This window comes from Ursus maritimus, unplaced genomic scaffold, assembly GCF_017311325.1.
Source record: "Ursus maritimus isolate PB19 unplaced genomic scaffold, ASM1731132v1 scaffold_6, whole genome shotgun sequence".
Taxonomy (NCBI): domain Eukaryota; kingdom Metazoa; phylum Chordata; class Mammalia; order Carnivora; family Ursidae; genus Ursus; species Ursus maritimus.
In genome coordinates this window covers 28694337-28712431 of record NW_024426774.1, presented here as the reverse complement: position 1 = coordinate 28712431, position 18095 = coordinate 28694337, and the positions used below count along the sequence as shown (strand labels likewise).

Sequence of the window (18095 nt, the reverse complement as noted above, 5' to 3'; positions counted from 1 at the left end):
TTTGTTGGTTTGCAACCCTCTTGGGAGCTTCCCAGATGTAATCTGAAATGAGCCTCCTTAGGGGAAGGGCAGGGAAAGACCTAGGACAGAGGGGGCCACTCCAAGTTGGTAGATGGCAGTTTTAATAAGCAAAGGGAACTTACATAGACTGGAGGCTTGCCTTTGGTGACGGCAAAACAAATGGATCCCCACACCCACCTGCCAAATCTTAAATGTTTATTAAGAGGCCTTAACAGGGTTCATTCATGGGTATACCATGAATGTTCTCAACATATCATCTGAAGGCTATGTCCTTGAAGCAGCCTCTGGGAGCAGGAAAGGCAAGTAGAACGCCCATTTCAAGGACAGGGGAGGGGGTGAGAAGACTTCTAGTGCCTGGGTCAAGCTCAGGGATCCACTGGCAGTTACATATTTTCAGTTACTCTCCCCAACACTGTTCCAAGTGCTTTGCAAATATTAATTCACATAATTATTCATCTTTGTATGTTCCCCAAGGTCTAGAAAGTGCTTTGCATGTGTCAGATAGAAAATATTTGTGGAATGAATTTTGGTAGGACTTAAGCATTTCCAAGTGACTCTGCTTGCTTTTCGGGTTTGTAAATTACAAAAGGAGCCGGTTTCTCCCGCGGGCATAATCTGACACTAGGTTGCAAGTTTAAAGAAGCCCTTTATTTTAGTCACATTTAGGCCAGTTTCCCACTAAGGGAAGCCATTCCTGAGTGACAGAGACTATAGAAAGCGACTCAACGTAATTAAAGTTTTTCATTCTACGGAGACCGCAATCACCTGGGAGAAGACTCAGGAAAAGGGAAGACCCCAAGGCTGGGCAGCCCCTGCAGATCCACGTGGTAGCTGGACGGAGGAGGTGGGGCCCGAGGCGAGGCGGGGCCTGCGGCGGGGCGGAGCCGGAGGCAGGGCGGGGCCTCTGGCGGGGCGGGGCGCGCCACTGCGCCGGGCGGCGATGGCGGCGGACGGGGACTGGCAGGATTTCTATGAGTTCCAGGAACCGGCCCGGAGCCTCCAGGACCAGGAAAACTGTAACGCGAGCCCCGAGGCCGGCGCAGGGCCGGGCGGGGGAGGCGACGGCTTCCCGGCGCTGGCCTGCAGCTTGGAGGAGAAGCTGAGCCTGTGTTTCCGCCCCTCGGGTCCGGGCGCCGAGCCCCCGAGGGCGGCCGTGCGGCCCATCACCGAGTGCAGCCTCCTGCAGGGGGACGAGTGAGTGCGGGCCCGGCCGGGAGCGGGCGGGAGCCTCCCCTGCCCCTCGCGCTGCCCTCGTCCTGCCCTCTGGCCCTCGGTCTGCAGCCTCGGCGAGACTCCGGCCACAGGCTCCTCCCCCCGCCCTCCTTCCGCCTCCTCCGACTCGCGAGTCCCCGCCCTCTCTGCTCCCCCACAGCGCTCCCTGGGGCTTTCTTCCTCCGGGCGCTCAGAGATTTAAATCCCCCGCTCCCCTGCGCTCCACGCTCCCTCACCCTCGGCCACTGCCTTCCTCCTGCTCTCTAGAAACCGACCTAGGTTGAGTTCAGAGTGGAACGTCCTTCCATAGCGCAGGTAGTTAGAAATTGCATCTCCTCGGGCACAAGTGTAGCCACTCATTCATTCAACTAGCATTTATTTAAGCGCTAAGTGCTTCGCGCTGGGAATACCAAGGTGACTGAACGTACCCCTCTCACGTAGGGCACAACTTAGGATGGGGGCTGGATTTGTAAACAAATAATTTGTATGGGTGTGACAAATGCTCTCCTGGACATACGTGCGAAATATTGAAGATTTAAAAGGGGGTGTGTGGGAGAGCCAGGAAAGGCTTCACAGGGAAAGAAATGTGCAAACTGGATCCTGATGGATGAGTGGGAGTTTGCCTGGCAGATGAAGAATGGTCTAGCATTGCATTTCGCCGATATTGCACGTGCAAAGTACCAACGCTGAAGCAGCATTTATGCCACAGGAATTTATTGGTTCCATCTGAGAGCCCAAGTGGTGTGCAAATCCCCACAGAGGGGAAAAAAACGAAAGAAAGTCTGCGGTTATTAATAGCAAGGATCTCCTAGTGTGGTGGGACAACGCAGGTATGAACAGGTAGTTATTACAGAATCATCTAAGCGCAATGATAGGAATTTCATGCATAATTGTGTGAGCTGGGTAAGGGAGAGGCAGAGTTCCTGGGGGGGGCACTTTATTTGACTATCCCCAGTTATAATTTGGCTAAATAAGGGTTGTAATTAGATACCAGGGTGTCACCCCCAAAAGATAGTAAAAGGAGTGGTGAAAGTGAGGGAACTGAGAATACTGGGGAAAGGAGTTGCAGAGAAGCTGAGAGTGCAAGGAGTGGCATAAAAACTGTGAACATGGATCCACAGGCATAGAAAGGGCCTTCCAGCCTTATGGTCTCCTTTCCTCTGTGAATAAGGTAGGAAGCTTGAGAAGAGGGATTTGGGAATGAGGGCCTGTAAACATGGCTTAGCAGTGGTTGGGGCCTAGCTATGTTGGGGACCATATTGTCTCATTGGCACCCGTCTACAGTGTTCTGCCTAGTGTGGAGGGAAGAATTTATGACTGGATTTTGTATACACATGTATGCAGCCAGTAGCCAAAGATGACATTTTTGAAAGTCTATTCCTAGAGAAGATAGTTTTATATATATGTAGATTTATATACTCTGAATCATTGAGACTCAGGACATTTCTGGATTAAAAAATGATAGTTGTGATGCATTTGGGTTTGGCAAGAGTAACTTCTCAGAACAGGTTGGTGGTTTGTACACAAATGTTAAGGTTCCCTGTTTTTGCTTCGCCTGTACTGTCTAGAAAGTAGTTTTAGTCTTTACTTAAATCCTAGGTTGGTGGAAAACTTAAAAAAATATTTTGTTACTCTTGATAATGTTATTTATTTATTTATTTATTAATTAAAAGATTTTATTTATTTATTTGACAGAGACAGCCAGTGAGAGAGGGAACACAAGCAGGGGGAGTGGGAGAGGAAGCAGGCTCCTGGTGGAGAAGCCCGATATGGGGCCCGATCCCAGAACTCCGGGATCACTCCCTAAGCCGAAGGCAGATGCTTAACGACTACGCCACCCAGGCGCCCCCTGATAATGGTTTTTAGTAGATGATACATTGGTAGTAATGCATGATTCTTGATTTGGGAATGCATAACAAATCTCTTTCTCTGGTTTCAGGGGCCGGGGCTGGTCACCGCTCCCTGTTCCTTCTCTGTTGTATACATCTCTCCATTGCTTATAGAGTCCATCCCTGCTCCTCTCAGTAGAGAGCTGAGAATTCTTTCACTCAGTGCGTTGGCTTAGGGCATTTTATTTAACTTCTAACTTCTCTGAGCCCCACTTTTAGTTTTGGTTAAATATGGATTGCCCTTATCTGCTATGGTTTTACTTCTGAAGTATAGCATGTAGGATTCAATATCACAGGACTTTGACCTCCTTGGAAAAAAGCTTTCCTGCTGGTTGTTTATGATTGCTTGTAATACTTTATGATAAAGATAAAAGCAATTCATGTCTTGACTGGAGAATTCTAGAAATCTTTCACTTAAGTCAGCCCTGTGTCCTTCAAACTATAATTGTTCTGACCTTGGTGGAGATAGAGGACTGTCCTTCACTTTCTTGGAAGATCAAATTCACCCACAGTCTGTCCTGGGTGACGTATTCCACTCCACTTGTCTTCTTCGTCCGTCCTCGTTTAAGAAGAAGCAAGTAAGCAGTCCCTAAAACCCTGGACTGTCTTCACCTACTAGGATATCCTACTTGAGTTCCTAACCAGGGTTAGGTATATAGTCAGTTATTCAGTATCTGAAAGCCTTTTACCCAGGAAGGTTTGGATCAGAAACTCCGCAAGTTTAGCAATCCAGAGTTGTTGCCTCCAATTGGAGTATTTGGCATTGAAGAAGGTTGTGTGATTCTAACAGAGAGGAGAATAGGAGTGAACTATGCATATGGGACATGTGCTGGGTAAACGAGCCAGTTTCCTAGAGCTTTTTGGGTTCACATTTTCATTGAGGCTAATGTGCATTCCAAAGCCAAACATCATTTTGGGATTTTATGTTTTTGGCAGTTATGGTCCCATTGCTTCTTCTCTTTAGCACTAAATCCCAAATTCATTAAATCAAGTATATTGCTTCTTTATTTTTAAGCTTGCATTCTTATTTTTATGCCTCCAGTGGTCTTGTTTTTGTCTCTTAGTGGCTTACACATTTGGAAAAAAAACAAACCCACTCAGTTATTTAAGGGCTTATGCATGGTTAGATATCTGCCATATATTTTAGGTTTTTTTCCTTATGATGTCTGTGTATCTCTGCCCATTAAGTAGCTTATATATGTAGTGTTTAACTCACCCCAATTAAATTTCATCTCATTTATATCTCTGAAGTCATTTTTAATATAATGTCATGTTTTATTATGCTGTTATTACTTTGGTACTAAATCTGAATTTTGGTCATGAAGTTGGAGTTTGCTGTCCTTATCCAGTGTGGCTTGGGACTTTCCTAAAACAGCTCATTTGAAATGCTTGAGTAATAGAGCTGGAAGTAACAGAGCTGTTACTCAAGCCTCTCATATTATAGAAGGGCGGCTCTTACCTAGAGAGGTTAAGGAACATGGCCAAAGACTCATTGTTTGAAGAAGAAAGGCAACGAGAGTCTGTGTTTCCTGAATTTTAGTCAAGCACCCTTTCATTTTACTCTGTTGCTTCCCCGAAATTCTGTTTGACAATAAGGAAGGGTGATTGCATTGGCTATAACCTTGTGCGTTTTACTGTGAACTCCCCTTTCTTTCCTCCTTCATTTTATCTCAGTCCTTAGCATATTATATTACAAAATAGATATTAAACCCCAGTCTTACATCGAGACTGAATCCTTTCTTCAGGAAGGATAACACATTTTGGGTTGGAGAAAAGATTATTCACCCAATGAAATGATCAATAAAGAAGTGCAAACCCAGCATGCGTACCACCCGTGTGGCTCTGGAAATACTACAGAAGCTCCTCGTATTTGAGTTTCCCCCTCTGTGAAATGGGGATAATGATGGCTCTTCATAATGTTGTTGTTGAGGATTAAATGAGTTAATCTATGTAAATTGCTTAGGTCAGTGCCTGGCACCTAGTATTCTGGAAATGCGAGCTGTTGACTTTGAGAGAGTTTTCTACCACTGCCTATCTTCCTCAGAACTTCTTGTCAGCTCAATGATCTGACTGTCATTTAGTCGTCTTTAGGGGGCTCTTCTTTGTTGGTGTTTTTCTGGAAAACAGGAGGCCTTCCATGGTTTTGCTTTGACATTTTTTGTTCTTTCTTTCACTATAGTTTTGGTATTTGTTTTACAAAAGACGTGTGGGATGTTAACTTTCATTGATTGTAGTTTTCTTCTTTTTAAGGATTTGGAATGCCCTAACAGACAATTATGGAAACGTGATGCCTGTAGACTGGAAGTCATCCCATACCAGGACTTTGCATTTGCTTACACTGAACCTCTCAGAAAAAGGGGTAAGTTAGGAATTGAGCGAGTAGTTTCTGAATAACTGATTCTGATAATAGACCTCAAAAATAGTCTTTCTAGTTAACACAAATTCATTGGATTGCCTTTTATTTCCAAGTTTATAGCCATTGATGTGGCCCTCTGTTGCTATCTTGGCTCCACTACTGCCAGCTTGGCTCGCACTTTCCTCCAGTTCTTCCCAAGCACACACTCACTTTTGTATGTTTAGCCAAATCTTCACCTGGATACAAACACCAGTGATCAGCCTTTTATCTGAGCTTAACTAGCACCATTTCAGTGTGCTGAGAAAACTGGGTAATATATTGAGGGTACTGGAAACGCAACATCGAGTTAACTTTCTGATGAATTTAAGGACTTGTGGGACATGACATGTTTTCTGATGCCTGTGTGTTCCTGTGAGTATTGGAGAACCCTTAAAAGACTTTAGAGTTCTTGGCTACCTGTTTGAGGCTGCTGGGGATTTCTTGGGATTGTAAAGTGAAGGTGTCTTGAGTAAGAAATGTGAACACAGGTGGTGGGACACAGGTGGTGGGACAGCTGGGGGGGAGTAGGTGAGGGAGGGTCATTGTTTTAAGTGGAAAAGCACAGTGTTACGTTTATCTAAAGGTGAGGAGAAACAGCCAAGTTATGTAAGTTTCAGGGGCTGTTTAAGTTTTTTACCATGTAACAGTGTAAACCCGTGCCAGACCTTTTGGCATGCTCTGTGTTTCATTAAGTCTATTTGTGTAATTGAGAGTATAATGCAGTGGGGCTGTCAGTATCTTAAATAGTACTATTAATGTTTTATGAAAACGATTTTCTCAAATATATGACTCAGGACAGCCTGCTGCCTATTATTTTCTAGTAAAATATAGAGTTCTGCCTGCATTACCCAGTACTCCAGTAGATAGAGAAATCTTACTGTATGTTCCAGGTATCAACCCCACTAAGCTATTCTGCTGACTGACCTGGCATACATTTCGGGAAAAGGAATAAAACGACATACCTTATGATCTGTCTTCTGTTTATTTAGACCCTGACTATCATTTTGGGCTTGGTTCAAGTTTCCCTTCCTCTCTGAAGCTTTCTATTACTGTTTTAGCCTTTGCTGATCACATGGAATTATACAATTTTAGAGTTGGAAGCGACTTTAAAGGACACTTAATCCAACCTCTCACTTGGGGGGATTCCTCATCTACAGCCTCTCTGACAGATGGCCATTTAGCCATGGCCTCAATCCCTGTGTGGAAGGAAAATGCAGCTCTCTCTGTGGGAATCGGTTACACTGGTGGGGGTGTGAAAATCTTCAAGGACTTATCTGTCCCACAGAATTTAGCCCCGTTGTCTCCTGGGTACTGGTCCCCACAGCACTTTTTCCATGTCTCAAACCATTACTTTGTTCTCTTATTGATCATATGTGTCAGGGTCTGTCATTAGATTTTGATTTGCTGGTAGCAAATCTATTTAGTCTTTTCAGTAACTACCACTGTGCACGGCACCTAGTGAGTACTAGGACAAGTGTCTGTTGAGTGAATGAATGAATAATCTCATCAATGAGACCATAAGGTTCAAGAACATGACGGAAAGTTCTTTGTTAAAAAAAATAGGTATTTTCTATATTATTTAACATAGTGCTAAATCCGTGATAGCCCATCAGTGAGTATTTTGTTTGTTTGACGTTTTAAAAAATAGCTTAGAAGAGGTCCTTTCATGGTTTCAGATTGAAGTGCATTAGCAGCATGAATGGGACACTGTAATTTAGTTTCATTGACTAAAATGTACATCTTGTATTGTTTTTAGATTGCATCTTGGGAAGTCACTCCCTTTTTCCGCCTTCTGATTGTTGTTTTCAATGCCAGAGTAATGGTATAGCCAAGGGTAGTGATTAGTAGTGACTTAGAGTTTAATACTAGTAACTGATCTTAATTATAAAAGCCTTATCTGGAAAACTCAGCAGATTAAAGTGGACAAGTGACCATCCATCTGTCATCTACCTTTCGTGACACAACTATCCAGGTGATGAATAAGAACTGAAATTAGAACTCTATTCCTCAGGAAGGAGTAACGCACATTAAGTTCCTGAAGAACAAGGAATTATGTAAGAAGTGACCTTTTCATTCTATTAAATAGCATATTATTACATCTTTTTAAACCTGAGTTCCTTTATTTAGTATTGCCTACTGTGTGCTCTATTCTTTCCGTAACTGAATTACGTTGAATTTGCCTTTGGAAGCATCCTTTAGGTTATTCCCTTTGTGAAATAGGATCTATAGGAAATTTTTTTCTTGACGGAGGGAGAAGACATTTCTTTTGCATTAGGATGAGAAAAACATTCAGGAAAACCACCATTTGCCACATTTCAGCTTTTAATTTTTCTTTCATTGAAGTTCAAGATAGCACACTTCTAAATTTGATGAGTCTTTCTACAGTAAGGCAACTGGTACGTTCCAGATTCTTACATGGGCACATTTTTTCCATTTCAAGCAGCTTCAGTTTCATACAGGGCAGTAGAACCACCAGCTCTGTATCTAAACTGGCACAGGAAGGAGTGATGGGAATGCTTGGCAAAGAGAAGACATACTGATGCTGAAATGAGAGAGTGAATAATGATACCCATGACAGCCAAAGTTAGTTTTCAAAGCCGAAAGGGATTCCAGCCCTTAACATACGCCATCTCTGTGGGGAATGGACTTGGCTCAGTCCCTGGAAAGATGATCTGGGGTCATTATTTCTGTTGTTATGGAAATTTATTCTAATGGTTTTCTGGTATCACTCATGTGTTTTGGCAATAGCTATAAAAACTATTCTAAATCCAGTGCCATTTTTGAATATGCTTATATGTAGAAGGCTTCTAAATCATACTGTCTTAGAACATCTCTTGTGCCGACTCCTTCCTCCTCCCATGACCGTTTTTTCAAGGACAGGGACTTTGTTTTATGCACCTTTTTATCTTCATGAGCAGAGGCAGGAAAAAGATAATATCTTCCTTAGGAGTCATTTTTAAATGAAAACTTTGATTTGTCTGTAAGGAGAAAAATAAATCTATGGTCCTCCAATTATAATGAAGATTGATTTTGGAAAGTGTTGAAATTTAAGGATCTGCGAAGATAATTGCTGGGTCTGCTCTGCATCAGCCATACACCCTTATAACTAGACTTTGGCACTTTTCATCTCCACTTCTATAGCCTTGAAGTCAAACATTCTCTCTCACCGAGAGCCTAAGCTCTTGATCTTTCACAGTCCTTATTAAGAGGGTAACTGCATTGGTTTAAAAAGTACTAGAACTAGTATAGGACTTAACATGAAAAAGCAGCCTCTGCCTTCCCTACCCCATCCTTGCTTTCCACTTACCAGACACAGCCACTTTCAGCTACTTGAACTGTTTCTTCTGACAGGTAACATGCTCTCATCATTTCACTTAATTTTTTTTTTTTCAACTTTAGACTTTATCCATTTACTTTCTACCCAGAGGATGAAGGGTTAGGTCTCTGTCAGTCCTCCCTCCAACCCCCAACACCATAACCCTCATGAAAACTTTCCCTTCCCTTGTCTTCCCAATATCATTATATAAAAATACTTAATTAAATTAATCTTCATCATTTATATTGACTGTTTAAATGTTCACAGTTTGCCCATTTTGGTACATTGTGAGTACATTTCCTCTAGTAATTTTTTTGTTTTTTTTCTTAGGATAATTATCATTGCCTTTTTGTGGTTCATTTAAGCTATCATTAGCTCATAAATTCAGCCTTAACTGAGCCGTAAAACTCATTTTAGTAGGTGACATACACCAGAGAATCTGTCAGTGTCTCTGCCTCTGTTTCTCTCATGCTTTTCTCGATGCCTCGTGCAGTGACAGTTGTCATCTGAGCTGTTTACTCTCCAGGTGATCATTCTGGGAATCTGTACTTCACCATCATTACAAGAATTCCCCCACTTCTTTCTTGTATTAGATCCCAGGTCTGCTTCCTTTCTGGTTTTCCTCCTGGTTTTAATGGAGTGTATTCTGCAGTAACTTTCTGAGAAAAGGACGTGTGAGGTGAAATACTTCGAGAACTTGAATGCCTGTAAATGTGTTTATTCTAAGCTCCCAACTAATTGTTAGTTTAGTTGGAGATAGGATTCTAGGCTGAAATTTATTTCTTTTCTTTTTTTTTTTAATTTTAATTTTTTATTATGTTATGTTAGTCACCGTGGAAATAACATTGACTTTTTTTTCCCCCCTCACTTCTTTTGTTGCTGTTGAGAGTTCAAAAGACATTTTGATTCTTGATCCTTTTAATGTGATGGTTTTTTCTCTCTGGAAGCTTTTAGATTCTTTTTTTTCACACAGTGTTCTGAAAGTTCACAACGATATGCTGAAGGCCATGTGCAGGCCTTTGCTAGGCTGATGGCACAGTGAAGACTAGACTGAGGACGTGTGTCATCACTGAGTTACAACTTGGACTTGCAGTATGTGGTAGGACAGGTCTCAGAGTCCTGATGTGGCTCCTCTCCCAGCCTGACGTTCTGAAAGCAGCACGCCAGCGGTTCCTTGCCCTTCTTCACGGCAGGTTTCTTTTTTTTTTTTTAAAGATTTTATTTATTTATGTGAAAGAGAGACAGCCAGCGAGAGAGGGAACAGAGCAGGCGAGTGAGAGAGGAAGAAGCAGGCTCCCAGCAGAGGAGCCCGATGTGGGACTCGATCCCGGAACGCCGGGATCACGCCCTGAGCCGAAGGCAGACGCTTTAACGACTGCGCTACCCAGGCGCCCCTCACGGCAGGTTTCTGACTCGGTGGGTTGTATTTGCCATTACACTTTGGATGCTCCTGTGTGAGAAACTAGGGAGGCAGTAGGGATCTACATCCCCTCAATTCTGTCTTCCAATTTCATGTATATCCTCTGTACTGGCAAATAAAATAATTTTTTCAGGTAAAATCTTATTCTTTAGATTATGTACTGTCTCAGAGAAATGCACGGTTGCTTCTTACCTAGCTCCTTGCTGCCATTTATTCTTCAGGAACTCTGTGAGCGGTGCTCCTTTCTGATGACGGGGCTCTAATTTTAGTTCTGTGCATCCTCTGAATCGTCCTGTCATGGTAGATAGATGATAGGTAGATGGTCACTTGTCCATTTTCATCTGCTGCATTTTCCAAATAAGGCTTTACAATTAGGACTAGTACTAAATTCTTGGTCATGATGATCGGTGTGGGCAGATTAAGGTAAACCAGCTAGGTAGGCATGGTGTGATAACCCAGGGCTGGCAGCAGCAAGCAGTACTAGCACCCCCTGGCATGAAGGGTAAGGAGAGGAAGAAGTTATCAGAAACTAGAGAGAGTAGCTGTGGGGGAAGAGGGCTGCTTGACAGGATCTGCGGCTTTTTGGTAGTCTGGCAGGGAAGGAGACAGCAGAATGAATGTCCCTCTCTCACCCTCCCACCTTCCAGTCTCCTGCTAATGTCTGCTGGTGGTTTTTAACCCAACTGGAAGCCAGAAGTCAAGGGCATCCTTTGACTTAGTCCATAAAGTTAAGCCTCCTGAGGCCCAGAGCAGGGTGGAAAATGGCAGTGAGGCAAATGGAAACCTCTAGCACAGTTAGGTTGAAAGATGTTCTTGGAACCTACAGAGATTTTATTTTTGGAAGAAGAGCTGTTCATCTGTAAGGCAAAGTATGACTCTTGTGGACGGTGCCAGGGAGTAGATTCCAAATCTTTTACCCTGAATATTAGAAGTTAGTTTGGAAGTAATCAACTTTATGTTATCTGTGGAATTTTAACATATACCAATCTTAGATGTTAACTAAACAACATTTGCTGCTAACCCACCCATTACCTCCCTCCCCTGTCTCCTATAATTCCCTGTGACTTCCTAACAAATACTATACGTAACACTCTGTGTGTGTCGGTATTGGGCATTAGGGGATGCATGCAGCAGCTCAGCCATTTCATACTTATTTTCCATTCCCGCCGTTTGTGTTTGAGGTGAGTGTGTAAAGCACTTCACACACTGCCTGGCACGGAGTGATCGTGATCATGTCTCCCATTCCAGGGAAGGCCCTTCTTTACCCAGACACTGTGACTTTGTTGTGATCAGAATGTCCTGCTTTTAACAGTGGGTTATTTTGCTTTTAGGTAAGTGACAGTTTGCTCTTTGATACATCAGACGATGAGGAGCTGAGAGAACAGCTGGATATGCATTCAATCATCGTCTCCTGCGTTAACGAAGAGCCCCTCTTCACTGCGGATCAGGTACAGAGGAGACATTCGTCCCGGAAAGGAAAAGGGACCCTCGAGCTGAAAAACGGTTTCTTACTGTGGCAATAGGGGATGGGTTGTTGGCATTTACTTATTTTTCCTGCATTTTCTGTTTATGTAGGCTTATCAGTTAACTCCTCCACTGAGAAAAGAAGGTGTATGTAATCTGAAGCAGACAGGATTATGTTAGTTGGGCAGATTTTTCAATACAGGCACTTTCCCAATATAGGCCTTGTTAAAACAGCACAGCAAGTTACTAAGGGAGGGTTATTGCTTCAACTGAACTCCTAAAAAATACTGTGAATTTTGTATGTTTTTTAGAGTTAGCAAGACATGCCAAACTATGCTATATCTGTGCGGAAAATACCTACTTTCTCTAAAAGCCTGTGTAAAAATCATTAGCACTTATTGGAAGTACATATTGTGCACCCAGAAAGAAGTGAGCATTATTCCTGTGGAATGCTCTAATAATGTCAACCCTGTATTCATTTAAACCACTTGAATCAGCTTTCTCATTGTCTGAATACTCTTCCCACTTGCGTCGTGTTGTCAAACTGCGGTGCAAGAACTTCCTCCTGCAATAACGTGCTCTGTGGCTTCTCTGACTGTGGACGCTACCACATTAAATGTTTAGGCTGGAAAGATGAGGTCAGTAAAGAGATATGTTATGGCAAGTTTGGGAGGAGTCCATTAAAAATGTGCCATTTTGATGCTCCTTAGTCACATTTGTGGCTGGATTTTTCTAGGCCTCTCGGAGAGTACGGTGCTTAAAATGCCAGATAATGGGGTACAGGGCTGTGGGAGATGGAGCATGATATCCCAGGGAAATACATGACCCTGAGAGTTCATTGCCTCCTCAGTGATCTGTCTGCCTGAATGCGTAAGCTGTTCCTGCTCCTAAGACTTAGAGAAGTAAATTCTGCTGTCTTCTCCAGTGTTTCATTGTGCTCTTTCACAATGCCCATTTGAGAAAATCTTCTTACTAGTTAACATAATCCTCACCTCCTTCAGATTTACTCTTCTTTTTCCTCAGTACAAGTATTACATCTTAAGCTTGCTGATTCCTCCTGTATTTTTTCTAATAGGTTGTGTTTTTTTTTTTTTAACTCTTACATCTATTTTTTCTAACTGTTGAGTAATTTTTCTGGTTTTAAGTTCTCTGTGACTTTTATATCCTTCTCAACTTTTAAATGTGGAGCAGGACAAGATACTATTATAAGAGCAGTGTTGACACGACAGTAGATCATTGTTTGAAAGACAGATACTTCTGAAATTTTCCTGCTTTTGTGCAGTTTTGTTTTTTTCTCTTTTAAGTTTCTACATTTCAAGTAATTTTTGAGTATCTCTTAATCTTCCATTGAGTTAATACATGAAATTCTTTTTCTGCTGTTAAAGGAAAATTTTGTTGCTGTAGAGGTAATTTTTTGCTTTACGTATCAATTTTTTATACTGTTCCTTTTTTTAAATTTTATGTCAGTTTGATGAAATGCTTTAGATTGAGCACTGGCATGTGGCATATGGTGTATTATCCATCATTTGCTTTCTTTTGACTATCACTATAAACTGGTTCTAGCACATCTGAAGTAAATTATACATGTGTTTCTGCACCGTTTCTCAGATGTTGCAAGATCTGATAGGGCTTCCTGAATCATGATGAACATTAAATCATACTCCGTTTAATTTTGTGCTTAGCATATTGTAAATTTTTTTTTTTTTTTTGATAAACCATGTTCACTCTTACAGTCAAAATTTTGATTATTCAGAACACCAGCTCCTCCTACACACTGTTGGCTAGTGAAGAATTTGGTGCATTTCTACTTTGGTGGCCTCACGTGAGCACCGTGTGCAGATAGATTATTTTCCCAAGTGTCTCCGAGTAACAGGGGTATGTGTATCTTGGAAGGTTATTGAAGAAATTGAAGAAATGATGCAGGAATCTCCAGACCCAGAAGACGATGAAACGCCCACCCAGTCAGATCGGCTGTCGATGCTGTCCCAGGAAATCCAGACTCTTCAGAGGTCCAGCACAAGCAGTTATGAAGAGAGTAAGGCACCCTCCTTAAATCCGTGCACCTCGTACTCGCTGTGTATCTCAGACCATCTCCAGAAAGCCCCGACTCCCACAGGCTGTGACATGCACACTTCTTCAGTCCTCCAGTGATGCTCGAGCGTGTTTTTATCATTGCTCGGGGACTTTGGCTTCTTCACCTTCCAATCCCGTATTAGTCGGCTTGGGCTGTGGTAACAAAGTCCCACATGCCCGGGGCTTAACAACAGGAGTTTATTGTCCCTGAGGCTGGAGGCTAGAAGTTTAAGATCACGGTGTCTGTCAGGTTTGGTTTCTTCTGGGGCCTCTCTCCTTGGCTTGTAGATGGTGGTCTTCTCTCTGTCCCCACGTGGCCTTCCCTGTGTGTGTGTGTCTGTCCTAATCTTGTCATTTTATAAGGACACCACTTGTACTGGATTAGGGCCACCCTCACAACCTCATTTTAACGTAATTATCTTTTTAAAGACCCCCATCTCCAAATACAGCCACATTCCGAGGTACTGGGGGTGAGGGCTTCAGTGATGTCCTAGCCCCACTCATGTGAGAAGTGCTGAGAAAAAAACTGAAAGTGGGCTTTAGGGACTAGTCTTTCCTTTCATCTTCCCAATCTTCAAAAAAATTCACACATCGGGGCACATGTGATCAAGGGAGTATTTAATTTTTTCAAATCGACTTCTGTCTTCTGAAGTGTGCTAGAACCCTGCCAAAGTGCGTGCAGTTTCTTGTCAGCAGGTCGTTTCTGTCCTCTCCCTCGGCTTTTGTGTTTGTTCTTTTCCTTGTACTAGCTTTTTTCCATCTTGACTGGAGTGCTGTTCGTGGGATGATTGAGTTAGACAAGTAAAGAATGTTGTTACACTTAGCCTTTTGAGAAGTAAGTTTGCCCACCTACCTCTGCTCAGACCTGTCCAGCAGAAGTTTTAGGATTACAAGAAGATCTCCAACAGTTTAATTGTTTAGAATATGATCTTCGCTCTTTTGGCATAAAACACCCCGTTGTGCCACTCTCTTGAAACATTTTTTGTCTTAGTGTCTGCTGTGCTTTGGTTTTGGTCACAGGAGTAAAAAGGCTCTCAGTATCTGAATTAAACGAACTACTGGAAGAAATCGAGACCGCCATCAAGGAATTCTCTGAAGAGCTCGTGCAGCAGTTGGCCCTGCGAGACGAACTGGAGTTTGAAAAGGAAGTGAAGAACAGCTTTATTTCTGTTCTCATTGAAGTGCAAAACAAACAGAAAGAGCACAAAGAAACAGCCAAGAAGAAAAAGAAACTCAAGAATGGCAGCTCTCAGAATGGGAAGAATGAGAGAAGTCATATGCCCGGCACAGTAAGTGGTGTTTTGCTGGGAGCCGCTCCCCTGGTCGTCCCAGGGCTCCGGGCCGGTGGCGGGCAGGCAGGGCCTGTGTGTGTGTGAGTGCGCAGGCCTCTCCTGGGAGCACAGATGGGCCTCTGGTCAAGGAGAACACTGTGCTCAGCTCTTGCAGAAAGGTGTTTTCTTGGTGAGCCTATAATGGTTATCCGGGTAATTCAGTACTGAGATGTTTAGGAGGGAAGTCAGTGGAAGGAAGAGGGGGAGGGAATAAAGAAAGAGGGTATCTCAAAGGTGACCATTTTAATACAGCAAAGTGTTAATAGTGGTTATTTATGTTTGGCTGGTGGGCTTACAAATGGTATTACGATTTTCTTGTTTTTGCTTCTCTTGTATGAGTTGTATAACACACAATTAAAAGCGGGTGCATTTAAAGGTAGCTGAACTGTGCTGAGCCTAAATCACAGACTGATTTGTAATCAGCTTCCTCCTGACTTATCAATGAAGTTGGAATATGAAGGCGTTAGAGGCGGTCATGTGACATCAGCCATTTGCCCTAGTATTTGGCAGGTTAGAATATTTCTGACTGCTGGAAAAAAAAGTTTAGAATATGAGAATCATTGACTCTTCATATGGAATTTCTAGTTTTCTTTTCTTTTTTTCTTTTCTTAAGTGGTCCTATTTTATATGATTAAACTCCATCATAAACATTAATTATACAAGATGTATTTCTTTATTGATTTTAGAGCCATTTCATTTTTCTGTGATCAGTTGAGACCTTAATTATTACCACCTTCATTTTATTTGTATGTGAAGAAATGTCGATTTTATTTTTTTGGAGTATAATTGGGCAAAGGGATCCATTTTTCTAAAAGGAATGTCCCTTTTTCATGCATGATTTTGATAACATGGTAATACAAATTACCACAAACTAGCTATTCTGGTTTGTAATAATACAAGTTCTGTCTTTGATTAAGTCTCGATTTATTTTTTCTAAAGAATACTTACCAAAGAAGTGGTTCTCATTAACCAGACTTCGATGGAATCAGGGAAGAGAATGCAGTTCTAGGTTGCTGGGTCACCAATGAGCAGTTGATACATACAAAAAAGAATCTCCCCATTTAGCCTATTCATTGTCTGCTTTTGGCCTGTGAGTAAATGGACACTTTCTTAGTGTAATGTCTGTCTGTTTGTTGAAAGGACATAGCTCATAAGCTGACTTTGAAAAAGCTCTCAGATATGTGGTATAAAATATTTTTGAGAAATGGCAGTAATGATTGAAGAAGTGTTAGTCGCTTCTCGTGCCTACTCTGGAAAGCAAAAAAACCCCAAACCCAGAACATTTGTGTGACTATAAAATTCTGGAAAGTTTGCTTTAAATTTCTGGAGCAAAATTTGTATGTCATATTTTTTTAAAAAATTGCACCTTTTAAATTGCCCCGTTATTCAGGTGTGATTAAACGAAATGCCTAGTTAAAAAGTCATAGCATGGTTGGTAATTTCTATCTGTCTGCTTTTAAGAATTACATGTAAACCCTCCATTTATTAGTGTTAACACTTGGCTGAGGGAAATAAATTTATCCCGAGAGGGGTTTAAAGGCTTCTTTTTGTAACTCCCATATAAAAAGTGTTATAGTGGATTCATGGTGTAATTGTACATGGCGTTTATATTGAGAAATGGATTTGGCAAGGAGACATTTAGATCTTACTCAAACCTTTATGAGTCTTGGAATAGATTCATCGTAATAGGCAATTTTTTCACATTGTTTGGACCTGTGAAGTTGCTTCTTGAGTCCTGATCTATTAGTAACAAAACCTTTAATCAGGTTACTAATGGCATTGCTCAGCTTGTGGTACTGGTTCCGTCTATAAGCTGGAAAAAGACCATTCTATCTGTGATACAAGGAGCCTGAAATCTGTGATTCTGAAAAGAGTGGTAGGTAGCTCAGAAGAACCCTAAAGTGAAACGGCCAATTGGATAGACAGATTGCAGAAGATATTACCTTGTTAGACATTTTATGTAACATGCAGTTTGGGCAAGGCCTGTCTTTCTGAGTTAGCTCTCATTAGTGATACAAATGTCTAAAAATTGGTGACCTTCTTACATTTATCATGTGTTATATGTTTTCTAATAACACTGGTCGCTTTTTTCTTTTTACTTTGGATATTTTTGTTTTATTAGCAGGACTTGGCTCTCTCTCCTTAAGCATGGAGTAGCTTCCCTCCATTTTTCCTTAAATCTTCCATTGAAACAGAACACCCATTTGTAATTGGTGTAACACTTTATCCACATTTGCTAGCTCTTCTCTTTGGGTGGGAGCAGAGCAGAGTTAAACTCTTTAGGTGTTAATTTTGGAGACATTTTGTTTTGAACATTTTCTGTAGTGAAAAAAGAATTGGGGGCTTAGGGATGCTATTTAGAGCAGTAGACAGTTTTGGGGGGCATGGAAATACTATTAAATATTAAAGTATTGAGTATCTTATACAAGTGAAATGTTATCTTCATTTGTTTTAATTTTTAAAATCTGCTACATGTTGGATAAGGTAATATCCATACATTCATTCAGTAGCAATATGCATTCATTCAGTAGATACTTGCAGAGTGTCTTCCTTGTGCCAGGCACTGTTGAAAATACAGTGGCAAGTAAAGCAGACAAGGCCCATGGCCTCTTGGAGTTTATATTCTAATGAGGGAGACAGGCGATGAACAAAGAAAGAATGACTAGACAATGTAATTGCTGATAGTAATAAATGCCACCAAGACAATAAAAGGCTGAGTAAGGCGGTTGATAGCAATGCTGTTGGGGAGCTGTTTTTGATAGAGTGGGCACTATGTCACTGTTCCTTCTGATGAGCAAGGTAGGCTGTCCTGTCTTTTTCCAGTTCTCTGTTGGGAGGGGAGGTTAGAGGAGTAGATCTTCTGAGACGCGAGAGAGCGGAAAACTTTATATCTTTTCTGTCCTGTTGTTCAGCATCATGAGAAAGAGAGGGGTGGGGGAGGAGTTTGGAATGGTTGATGGGTACTGTCCGTTAA

General features: G+C 41.9%; 1 protein-coding gene across 8 annotated transcripts in view; it reads left to right on the top strand.

Moving 5' to 3' along the window:
- Positions 1-913: 913 nt before the first annotated feature.
- FEZ2 (fasciculation and elongation protein zeta 2) overlaps positions 914-18095 on the top strand; it is a 50295-nt gene continuing 33113 nt past the window's right edge. For all 8 annotated transcript variants that reach the window (XR_005832800.1, XR_005832801.1, XR_005832799.1 and 5 more), the window contains exons 1-5: positions 914-1215; positions 5373-5481; positions 11585-11701; positions 13611-13752; positions 14811-15079. Coding sequence is in view for 5 of the 8 variants with exons in the window: in XM_040623095.1 (XP_040479029.1) it covers positions 962-1215; positions 5373-5481; positions 11585-11701; positions 13611-13752; positions 14811-15079 (891 nt within the window). In the remaining 3 variants the exon portion in view is untranslated. The remainder of the gene's footprint in view (positions 1216-5372; positions 5482-11584; positions 11702-13610; positions 13753-14810; positions 15080-18095) is intronic.